This window comes from Protopterus annectens, chromosome 9.part0 (assembly GCF_019279795.1).
Source record: "Protopterus annectens isolate FY-2018-M chromosome 9.part0, PAN1.0, whole genome shotgun sequence".
In the NCBI taxonomy this organism is placed as follows: domain Eukaryota; kingdom Metazoa; phylum Chordata; order Ceratodontiformes; family Protopteridae; genus Protopterus; species Protopterus annectens.
Genome location: NC_056743.1, coordinates 745,025,078 through 745,037,095, shown reverse-complemented (window position 1 = coordinate 745,037,095; position 12,018 = coordinate 745,025,078). Strand labels below are relative to the sequence as shown.

Genomic DNA, 12,018 nt, shown 5'->3' with positions numbered 1-12,018 from the left:
AACCATTAGGCCACCCTCCCAACCCAGACATTTCGAATAATTGATGTTCGGATAATTGACTCTCTACTGTACATCAGCTCTGTAAATATGCCTTGCTTGGCCTCTTAGTCGTAATCAAAGACAATCTCATACTTTGAATTACTCAGGAACAAAAGTGATATCCCAGTCGTGCTTAGGTTATCCCTGTTATTTTCACTACTGCTGTAGGACTCTGACATACAGTTTTACAGGGTGTGCCCTACCAAATTCAGTGGCCTTTCAGCTGTTTCGTACAAATATTTGCTAATTAACTGCATCCTGTAGTTAAGGGTTTGATTCTCTCAGATTCATTTTGCCTACTTAGTGACCCTGAACAAGTCACTTAATCATATAGTGATCCTGGTTACCCCTGAGAAGTGGCTTGTAGCTACTGGAGTTATCTAGTTAAAAAATTCTTAGAGGACCTTGCAATGCTAAAGTAGCTGGGCATACACACACACACACACACACACACACACACACACACACACACACACACACACAGTGCAAAATAATGATTTCCTTTCTGGATTATCTTTAGTGTCTTGTTTAACAGTGTGCAAGTCAGCTTATAGTACTTACTGTGCATTGATCCACTTGTATCATCTCATTATGCTATCTTCTAAATGACTTAACTGCTGTGATTTGCAACTTACACTATGATTTTGGCCCTCAGATTTAGCATTGTTCCTCATAAAGTCAGACTTGTTTATAGGCACATAATTAGATAAATAATCTAAGCCTTATATAGTGATACATTACTGCTAACTGTCTAGAATATAGTAACCTTCTGTTGTGAAAAATAAGACGTAGTCCTCTTTCTGGCCCTCTGCTATGATTTTAATGGTTGTTGAGAGGTTTAGCTTTAGTGGTCTATTACATCGCAGCCTTTGTCATTCTTAAGTACACTTAGTATTCATATTCTGCCTATATATTATATTACATTACATCTACTATGCATCAATTGTCGGAGATCATTTGTCTCATGTACTACTCAGAGAGCACTGAAATGAACACAATGTAAATTATACACATCAACTTACATGGCTGATTTCTTTAGTAACTTATTTTACTTTCAGCATTAACATAATTCCATAATTCTACCTGCTGGTTAACATAACAATAAAAATGGACAAATGAATTATAAGGGCCTTTTATTGAAGGATGTTACATGTTCACCGGGCACTGGACATATTATCAAGTCTTATTAAATACAGATCAGCATTACATGCAGAAACATTCCTTGACAGAAGAGGGCAAATCTCAAAAATGGATTTATCTGCCTCATCCCAGGGTATGCTTGTCGAAGAGGTACTCGCCCAGCCCGTTACTTGGGCAACCTACACGCTTCAGGTTGGTGATGTAGTCACCTAGCGTTTTGATGGCCTCGACTTGTTCATCCAAGTAATGGGACTCCAGGAAGTCACAGAGCTAGAAATAAAATAAAAAGAGGTATATTCATGTGCAAAGTTCAGATACGGAACATCATCTAAACATTCCTAGATAGAAATGTTTTACTCTGGAGGTAGAACATGCTTGGTGCAGAGCAGTACAGATCTAGTAACATTTAAACCTGAATAAATCTTCTGCTCTCCAGCTTAATGACTAAGAATAGCTGCTCTGAAATAATGCATCTGTTCTCCATCATGTATTAGTGTGCAGATTACGGTAGAAGAGAAGGTCCCATAATTTATTTAGCCCAAAACTTACAAGTTACAGGGTTGCTGCTTTAACCTGGAATTAGGACAAAAGTAGTACTGATGCTGAAATGTTTCGTCAGTAAAATGATGTTTAAGTCATGATGAATTGTGTGAAAGTAAAACATATTTTAAATCCATGACTTGCCATACAAGTCAAAGTTTCATTGGTATAAAAGCTGGAAGAGTTTAATAGAAATCTACACTTATTCAAATGCCAGTTGCTTTGTGTCTTATACAACCCATTAGAGTACCGTTCATGGCTCATGACATGGTCTGAAATAAATGCCAAGCAGTATATTCTGTACAGAAACAAATGAGTGTTTTTGAACTGCGGAGAAGAAAAAAATGATAGGAAACAGGTCATTGTACTTTCCACATGGCTAAAGCTAGTTAGTAATTCACCAGCATGTAGATAAGCAGAATTTGCTCATACATATTCTGTTGGCCATCATGACAGGCCTAATTTGAAATGGCAGCTAAACAAATTCTACCATACTGCAGTGTGGGCCTCCTGACTCCAGACCACAAAACATCAACTGTGCACATTATGTCTCACCCCAGTGGCATATAGGGATACGCCTCTGACAGAAAGCCAGGCAACTCAAGTTCATCTAGGGGCTATGGCAACTGTTTAAATCAGAATATGGAGGACAGGAGGGAAACTCACAGCCTGACAGCCTCTTTTAAGGTGGGAGAATGTGGGATGCATGCTAGGAATGCTTCTGGCCCTAAATTTCTCACAGTAGATTATGGAATCATCAGGGAACCTGTCTAGGACAGGAGTGGGCACCTGAGCATATCACATGTAGAGGCAGGAACCCCTGACAATGTAGCATAAATCTGTGGGTATCCTGGGGACTCTACCTGCCTTGGTAATTACAGTGGGAGACACAGTATGGCAACCACATCCAGCTGTTCTACTCCCCAGCACTTGGTATAAAAGTTCATCTCACATATTCAACTGGGCCAGGACCCACCCAGTGAGGGATAGTGCTGGGACTTCTCCTAGACTGACACTCTTTTCACTGTTCCACCTGTGGTTTAGGCCCCTGCCTAGCAAGGGAAAGTGACAGGACATGTCTGCATTAGTAATGGGCATCCAAAGAGGATGGAGTGATGTGATGGAATAAGACTGAAGTCAGCAGTGGTTCTGTGCCTGCAGACAATATCAAAAGACAAGCAAGAAAGCACACTGGGTTGGGAGGTACCTGTGAGGGGTGGGGAACTGGACACATTGTGGTTCAAACTGTGAAATGGAAAGCTTAAACAAGTTTAAAACATCCCATTCCATAACTGAACAATGATAGCCATGATGAAAGTAAGCCCTGTTGTATATGTGAGAAAGAAAATACTGGCTGATGTTAATGTATGGCAATGTAAGTGGCACCCAAAACAGAGAACAAACAATTTTTGAATGCATTATTGTGTACATTGCAAACAAATGTTATACAAGCATAATTTTGATCATAAAGCACAGAAAAATATTTCATGTGTTTCATTCTTTATATCTGTTCCATTACTAAATCCCACTACCCCCACACACGCATACACACACACAAACACACAAACACACAAACACACACACACACACACACTTCATAGTTTTCTGTTGATTATGGCTGCATGTACATGGGATGCACTTCTGGAGGATGATTGTTGAAAATGGTAATTCTATACAATCAGAAAACACATAAGATGGACACAGGTAAAGGAAAGATAAAACAGCTACCCATTGGGCAGCCCCAGACAAGCACCATTTATAGAAGAAACAGAGCAAGGTCTATCTGCAATGATATTATACACTAGTTTAGTGGGTGACCGTCACCAATCTGATACCACTGAAAAAAGACTTGCCAAATCATACCAAAACACTAAAGGATAATGGCATTTTTAATTTGTTTTTAGGGGCTGCATAAATGTTGTCATAACTTCATTAAAGTTTGAGTTCCTGTGAGGGGTAGTAAAAGTATCCCACTTACAGATAACCATTTCTGGAAAGTGAGCACATATACCGCACTTGCTTCCCTGCTAAAGGCTGGATAATGTTAACTTGTCAGCAGAATAGTAACCAGTACTTCCTACTGCCAAACTCCACAATTACAGTCTGGGATCTCTTCCAGCCACACCCACTCGTCACTCAGCAGCCACACCCACTATGACCTATCTCATTCTGTAGCCAATTTTATGCTACACAAAGACACAAATTAAATAGAGAAAGACAACATCCATAGCAGGGTGTACTCATTACAAGTGGCTCCTCAAACTATCAGTTATGGCACTCCTGCAATTAATGCACAGTGCTCTAAAGTTTTAACCCCCAAAGGGCAATATTTGAGGACAGCTAGTAGAAAGTGCTCTCTGAATACTTACATGAGGGTCACCCTTTTCCGAAGCCAAGTTGTGTAGATCCAAAAGTGCTTGGTTCACAGTCTTCTCCAGCTCCAGTGCACATGTCAAGGCTTCGAGCCCATTAGACCATTCATCCCTTTCTGGTCTCTGAAAAAAAATACAAAATAACAAATTAATGGAATAATATAATTGTATTAAACCACTGTTTATGTTTACTGAGCATAATACTATTCATCAGGATAGACTAGAGAAATACAATTTTAATACTTAAAAGAAAATTATTAGTTCCTCCCACTAACCTATATGAGGCTACTGAGTTGTATAATGTTGATTTAAAAAAGCTAGTTTCTATTTAAAATGTGAATTTGCTTACTTTCTTCCCTGAATGTGCTCAGTTGTTCACCACTTATGTAATAAATCTACTTGACATATATGTGGTTTACACCCTATTTAGTCAGATGTTGCTTTGGTAGATTTGTCAACACATGATGTCAAATGTACGAGATCAACAATCCTCGGGGTGGGAGAATGCACGTTTTCACCAGGGATGTGTGATCTCAAAATTAATATATAAAATTAGCAGCGGGTGTGGGGTATGCAGGGGGGCTTGCTCCTTGCAAAAAAACAGTGTTTTACAGTTTGCATGTCCCAGGTTCATGTTTTTAGCATACACAGTGATCTGTCAGCATTGCAAATGTCAATATTTACGTGTCAATATTCATGATGTTGACATTTGATTGTTTTGGTGTATTCCTGTACACCTATTTCTCTATTTCTCTCTTATATATGTATATATATTACCTTTTCCCCAGAATTTGTGGGAATTTGAACTCATTTTATTCAGCTGTTGTCATGTGTAATTAACATGTTAGGTTAATTGTCCAACTTTCAGAGCACTGACGGTTTTTTTTATCCCTTCCATTTTCATTTTGCACTCATCTTTAAAGGTGAGCTGAGGCTTTTTCCTTTTATTTCTGGTGCCATGAAATTAACTATACTGTATAGATGATATGCTTGTAGCCAGCTTAATGAACCATAGCCAAAGTGAATGTGCAGTTTTATTTTACTCTTTTTCATTTCCCTTTCCATGCCAAGCAAAAAGAAAATAACCGCCCACCATGGCTAAAAGAAACAGCAAAGACTTTAATAAAAATAAAAAGCGAAACAAGAATAAGGTGGTGAGCGCTCCTTCAAAACATAAAAAAGCTCTACTAACCAGTCCATTCATAAAAGTGCAATCCACCAATCACAAGTAAAAATCAGTCACATGACTAAACACAAATCCATGCATTAACGCATTCATCTAAAACATATTCACAACAAAAGGTCAATGAACTAGATTAGCAGCTTTAAGTATTCTCATTTAAACCTGGACTTCCATCTGCTCACAAAGAAAGTATCCAGTGAAGCTCTTTTTATTCTGTCTTATTACAAAGATCACCACCATGTAAGCTTTCAGAAACAACTTCCAAAACAGTAAACTTAAAATTATATGTCTGGACCCATATTCAGCAACATGTTTAGCCAAAGTGTTCATTAACTTCTTATTCCTGGTGTCACCATTCACCAATATGTTCCAAAATCCTTTCCCTAAAGGTACATTTAGTTTTCACCATATAAAATGACTTTCAAACCATGCTCCTGCATAATAGATCACATTCCTACACTTGCAATCTGCATAAAAGTCAAGCTCAATCCTATCAACAGTTAAAGATGATCAATGTGAGTTGTGGCCCATAATTACACCAGACAGATTATGTAGTCCTGGGATTGTTCTAATTTATTACAATGACATTAAGACAGTCTGCAATATTAACAAGAGGAATTGAGCAGTTACAGCTACTGATAATGATTTAAGTGACCTGTTAGGCTCGTCACCGAGGTTCTCTTTTAAGAACAGGTCACTCAAACAAGAGCCGTGCTATAAACACATGCTGGATTTGAATAACACTTACTCCACATGTAGGGGCAGATTTCCTTTCAGGGCTTGTAGTGCCTATGTGTACATATGTTTCATGACCCGCATTGATTATCCTTTAGCTGTTGATAGGATTGAACTTGACTTTTATGCAGATTGCAAGTCTAGGAATGTGATCTATTATGCAGAATGCAAGGTTTGCAAGTCATTATGTGGGGAAAACTAATTGTACCTTTAGGGAAAGGATTTTGGAACATATTGGTGACATCAGGAATAACAGGTTAACAAATGCTTTGGCTAAACATGTTGCTTAATATAGGTCCAGACATAGTTTTAAGTTTACTGCTTTGGAAGTTGTTTCTGAAAGCTTATGGAGTGGCGATCTTTGTAATAAAACAAAAAGAGCTTCACTGGATACTTTCTTTGCTGTCAGAGAGAAGCCCAGGATTAAATGAGAGTATCTCTTTAAAGCCTGTACTTAAAGCTCTTAATCTAGTTAATTGACCTTTTGTTGTGAATACATTTTTGATGAATGAGTTAATTAATGGATTCATGTTTTAGTCACATGACTGATTTTTTTTTTACTTGTAATTGGTGGATTGTGCTTTTATGAGTAGACTGGTTAGTAGAGCTTTTTCATGATATGAAGAAGCTGCTATCACAGTGAAAGTGCTCACTGTCTTATTCTTGTTTTGCTTTTTATTTTATTAAAGTTTTTGCTGTTTCTTTTAGCCATGGTGGTCAGTTATTTTCTTTTTGCCTGTTTTGCTTGTAATATACTGCCCTTTACCTGTGTGTACCTATTATTGCTTTTTCCCTTTCCATGTCCTAAGGAAACAGCCCTGTACTCCAATATCCTATCCAGCTTTGGTCCACTACTCTTAATATGCTTGACAGTTGTCACAGACTTGTTGTGCTGTGTCTTTCGGCTTTTTCTGGTTAGGGGTCACAGACTAAAAACATATAATCAGAATTTTCAAACTGGAGTAAATGAAATTTAAAGTATAGATACCATAGTATTTTTTAATATAAATTATTGGACTTCATAAGTGAGAAAGAAAATTGAGGTTTGGTTAGAATGGTGCCTGCACTGTTGGTTTAGACTAGGCTCTTTTGAAACTGGTTTAGTCCTGATCACAGACTGACAAATGCAACAGAGAGAATAAAATTCCTAAGCAGTCATGTGCGCTCACTATAATCATTGACTCATTCATCCTAGCTAATGAAAAAGAAGGTTGTAGGATAAAAAAATAAATCTTTAAGCTGTAAAAGGGAAGATCTCTGCCTTACATACTCAGGGTCTGGTGTTTAATATTGACTTCTGGCTAATGTCTGTGTGGTGTTTGCATTGCTTCCCTGTCCCTGTGTGGGCTCTCAGGATGCTATAGCAATAACCCACTCCTGGGTGTGGGTAATGCTGGATTTACCCACGGTTGGTGTGGTTTGGTCACGAGGGCGAAACCAGAGTGGCCAAACAAAGCCAACCGTAGGTAAATCCAGCATTACCCACACCCAGAAGTGGGTTATTGCTATTATACAATGACATTATTTAAGAAAAAAAATAATTACCTTTCTTAAATAATGGCATTGTATAATGCCTCCTTGCTGCCCTTCTACAGCTGTCTGGTATTCTGCGGCAGTTCTGATGTACTGCGCATGCGTATGCCTACGCAGTACATCACAGCTGTGGGCAAAAGCAATGGAGAAAGCAAGATCTCCGTTGCTTTTTAAAAACTGTTTTGCTATGTTAAATGGGTTTAACATATCGAGACATCTTTAAAAAAAGCAACGGAGAATCTCCGTTGCTTTTTTAAAGCTGTCTCGCTATGTTAAACCCATTTAACATAGGGAGACAGTTTTGAAAAAAACAACGGAGAAAGCAAGATCTCTGTTGCTTTTTACAAACTGTCTCGCTATGTTAAAGGAGTTTAACATAGCGAGACAGCTTTAAAAAAAGCAACGGAGATTCTTTGTTGCTTTTTTTAAAGCTGTCTCGCTATGTTAAACTATTTTAACATAGCGAAACAGTGTGAAGCAACGGAGATTTTGCGTTCTCCATTGCTGTAAATAAAAAAGAGTTATAGTAATGGAAAAAGTCCGAGCGACCGGACCTTTTTCCATTACTATAACTCTAATTTACAACGTGCATGCTGACCAATCAGCGTGCACATTTTTGAATATTAATGGGGGGTCGTTGTATAATGTGTTTTCCTCTCTCCTTCCAAAAATATGCAAGTTTATGTGCTGGTCTAAACAGTCCAGATATCCTGCATTTACCTTAGCCTTTGTGAACTGGGACATTCCTGAAAATGGTCTGTGATAGCTATTTCACTTACTCATGTTAACAAATGAATAAATAAAAACAGGATACAATTAAATTAACATGTAGTAATTCACACTAACAATATATTCTAATTTGCAATGTAAGTATATCACATTGAATAAAAGATAAGATCACCCAAAACTGAATAAATGTTTTAAATGTTCTGCTTGAAACAGCTGATATGCTGTTGTTGAAATCTCCTCTTTAGGCAAAACTGTCAAGTGGCCTGCCTTTCAGTGATTTTGGGAAATCATCTGAGAGTGATAAATTGCATTTTAAAACTCTGAAGTAAAGAGTGTCTCCATGCAGTCTTTATCTATTGTCCCTCTTAAAATTTGAACTCAGATGTAGCCTACATAGTGGGTTAGTTTAGGTAATGCTGTGCATGTACAATTTATTTATCTCTGTGGATGGGGATGTGCAGAGCCCAAGATCCCATCTCTGTGGATGGGGATGTGCAGGCACCTGACTCCCATCCATATGGATGTGCAGGGAGCTGACTCCCATCCATATGGATGTGCAGGGAGCTGACTCCCATCCATATGGATGTGCAGGGAGCTGACTCCCATCCATATGGATGGCCAGGGACCTGACTCCCATCCATATGGATGGCCAGGGACCTGACTCCCATCCATATGGATGGCCAGGGACCTGACTCCCATCCATGTGGATGTGCAGAGATCTGAATGCTTATTTCCACATCTCCTCCAGCACAAACACTTCTGCCTCTTATTGAAAAGGCCATAATCAGCCCCTTTTACTCCACTAGAGGATATTAATGTACCACCTTGTCCCCAGTCCATCACCCCCTCTTTCACAAACTCATAGTGGCAGACCTTCAATCACCTACTCCTTTTTCCTTAGCTGAGAGTCAGCATGACCTTAAATGAGAGAAGAGGCTCTGCTCTGTGTGCCTTTGATGGTATATAAGCATAGAAACCCTTATGGACCACTAAACTGAATGGTAAGAGCTGCATGGATTCAGACATTAACAGTATATGGAAGCACAAAGTGCACAAATAAAATAAAATTTAAATCTTGGGAGATGGACAGCTCACTTATCAGCATATACTCTAATTATTTACCTTGATGTCCTGAAGGAAGATGCGCCCACCGCGTTTATTCTGTAACTTCATGAATCCCTCTGCATGTTCCCGTTCTTCCTGTGACTGTTTCTTGAAGAACTTGGCAAAGTTTTGGAGTGCCACATCATCTCGATCAAAGTAATGATGCTGGGGACAAAAGAAATGACCTTCTGGATTACTGCTTCTTGAGAAGTATTTCCAGATTTTTTTTTTTTTATGGAGACAATAAAACAGCAAACCCAATCACAGCACACCTGGAGCTAAAGATCTGCAATCAAATAAGGAAGAGTAACTACACATCTTAATTTTGCAGTCTTCTAGCATATAGCAAGGTAGTACACTTTAAACATGGATAAAGACCGAAAGTCTGCTTTAGCTTGAAGAACTTAATATATTACGTTTGGCTAGATGACACTTTTGCATCCCAGTGCACCATACTATCTGTTACATCCCATAGCCACAGTTCTGTTAGCAGTCACTATCATTACTAAACCTTACAAACAGGATGCGGCATGGTAAAGCTGGTCTGCCAAACATTTTTACCCAGTGCAAAGCTCTTTTGTTATCATTTTCTTATAGATTAGTTCACTTACCTTAAAAGATTGTGGACTAAATGTTATCCATTAAAATTGAAACTACTCTTGCTCACCTGATTTCTTTGTTCTACTATGAACAAACATTCATAGTTCATTAAAAAGGTGGCTGTATTTCCTAAAAGTCACATTAAAACAGTTATAGCAATACAAATATATTCATGTGCAAAAGCTTTACAAAAATACAGAACTGGATTTTTCAGACACTTGTAAAACTACTGCGGATGCCATCAGAAGTTGAATAATATGGTGTTTTGTTTCCTGGAATGACTGAAAAATCAGCCACTATGACATCAGAGCTACCGTTAAAGGCATTTTTCCTTTTTACAGTACAGCTATGTCATAGATGGACCAAGAATAACACCCATGAAGCTGTGTTTGCCTAATCATGTACTCAGAACAGGTACACTGCAAAAAAAGGACTCATGCGCTTTATAGACAGGTATAGATTTCACACACCTTATCTGCAGGACAGGACTTCTTCTCACAGTTGTCAGCATCTCAATAAACTATCGCACATATTTCTGTCTTGCTTACACTGCTAGTGTTGTTAATTCCATATTTACAATGCTGTCCTCAAGCAATGAGTATTGTTAGAGCATGAGTGTTTGATAACAGCTTGACCTATAGCCAAGTAAGAATGGTAAAAAAATATTTTCTAGATGATTCAGGACACACTCCTTAATAAAGCAGGTATTATAAAAGCAGTGTTATTTAAAAATGACACCATAATAAGTAGCATTTTCTATGCATTCTACCTGGGTCCTCCATCCTTTTTTGAATGCAGACAACTTAGAAATGAAAGACAAGGACATTTTTTGAACGCCCACATTTGGTGCCATTAATTATGATCAATAATGAAATATCTGAGAGCGCAGTCTCACTAAGTAAAAAATACAAACCTAAACTCATTTTAAAATAATATTTTTATTTCAGTAGTTTAAAAAAAATAAATAAAATGCCACAGTAAACCTTAAATACAGCAATGTGAGCAAAATCGGCACAAAAGGGAGGGACGCCTTACATAGTGTTTCAGTCATGTGATGCTCACTGCAAACAGTAAACTAGTTATTTTTATTACTTTTTTAGATCTTTCACATTAACTATTTGTTGACTGGAGACCCTTTGCGACCCAATACTGATTGTGTACTTCCAAGCTTACTTAGCACAAAAATAGTTCTAATCTTAAAATGCCATACGGTGAAAGCATTACAAAAAGGTAGTAATTAAGAAGTACTCACCATGGAAAGGTAAACATAGGAAGCATACAGCTCCATGTTGATCATACGGTTGATGGCAGCTTCACAGTCACGGTGGTAGTTCTGGCGCACCTGGGACTCCATTTCAGTGATTTGTTGTTAACAAGGGTACTCTGAAAACAAATTGAAAAAAAAATTCTCAAAACCTCACAGCAGAGACTCCGTTCCGTTCAAACACTGTTGAAGCAAGAACAAAGTTGATCTGAAACAGTCACATATGCACACTGCATTTATATGTTCAGTAACCAGGAAATGGCCTTGAGTCACATCTTCTGTAACTTGAGAAGGTCTCTGTGTTATACTATTTGTCTGGGTGTGGAATGGCTTTTAAAAGAAAAAAAGAAAAAGGCTAGTCTAAGCAGGATAAATATAATTTTTGTGACATGAACACACCCTTGTTCCTGTTTTTTTTTTTTTTTTTATTTCTAATTTCCAAAAGCTAGGCTCAGTGGCAGTGGTGAGACATGCATAAACAGACATTACAGACAAGATTAGATTTTGGAAATGAGAGGATGTTTAAACTGTTACAATGTTTGTGGCAGGAGCTTGGGAGTTCAATGAATTGACAATTTAAGTTTGCCATTTTAAAATTATAAGTTCTAACTCAGCATGCAAACTGTGTGGCCCTGAGCAAGTCACTTAACTAGACAAGGCTCCTAAACCACAAATGCAAAGAGCAAATTGTGCTGATCAGACTTACCAAATTAGTAAATTAATGAAGTTAAAATCATTTAAAAAAAAAATTCAAGCACCTGCTATAGGGCAGGTTCCAA

At 38.0% G+C, this 12,018-nt stretch overlaps 1 protein-coding gene across 1 annotated transcript; it reads right to left on the bottom strand.

Moving 5' to 3' along the window:
• Window positions 1–1,155: 1,155 nt before the first annotated feature.
• Window positions 1,156–11,479, bottom strand: LOC122811503 (ferritin heavy chain B-like). The gene is made up of 4 exons (XM_044083378.1): window positions 11,228–11,479; window positions 9,394–9,540; window positions 4,089–4,214; window positions 1,156–1,449 (listed from the first exon to the last, which is right to left on the bottom strand). The coding sequence occupies exons 1-4, from the start codon at window positions 11,327–11,329 to the stop codon at window positions 1,303–1,305; spliced, it is 522 nt and encodes a 173-aa protein (XP_043939313.1). The 5' UTR covers window positions 11,330–11,479; the 3' UTR covers window positions 1,156–1,302.
• Window positions 11,480–12,018: the final 539 nt, after the last annotated feature.

Excerpts from the sequence above, each read along its gene's own strand:
- LOC122811503 (XM_044083378.1), bottom strand. The coding sequence starts at position 11,329 with ATGGAGTCCCAGGTGCGCCAGAACTACCACCGTGACTGTGAAGCTGCC. Across the intron at positions 9,541-11,227 it reads CCTATGTTTACCTTTCCATG|CATCATTACTTTGATCGAGA; the intron begins GTGAGTACTTCT and ends TTTTGTCCCCAG. Across the intron at positions 4,215-9,393 it reads TCTTCCTTCAGGACATCAAG|AGACCAGAAAGGGATGAATG; the intron begins GTAAATAATTAG and ends ATTTTTTTTCAG.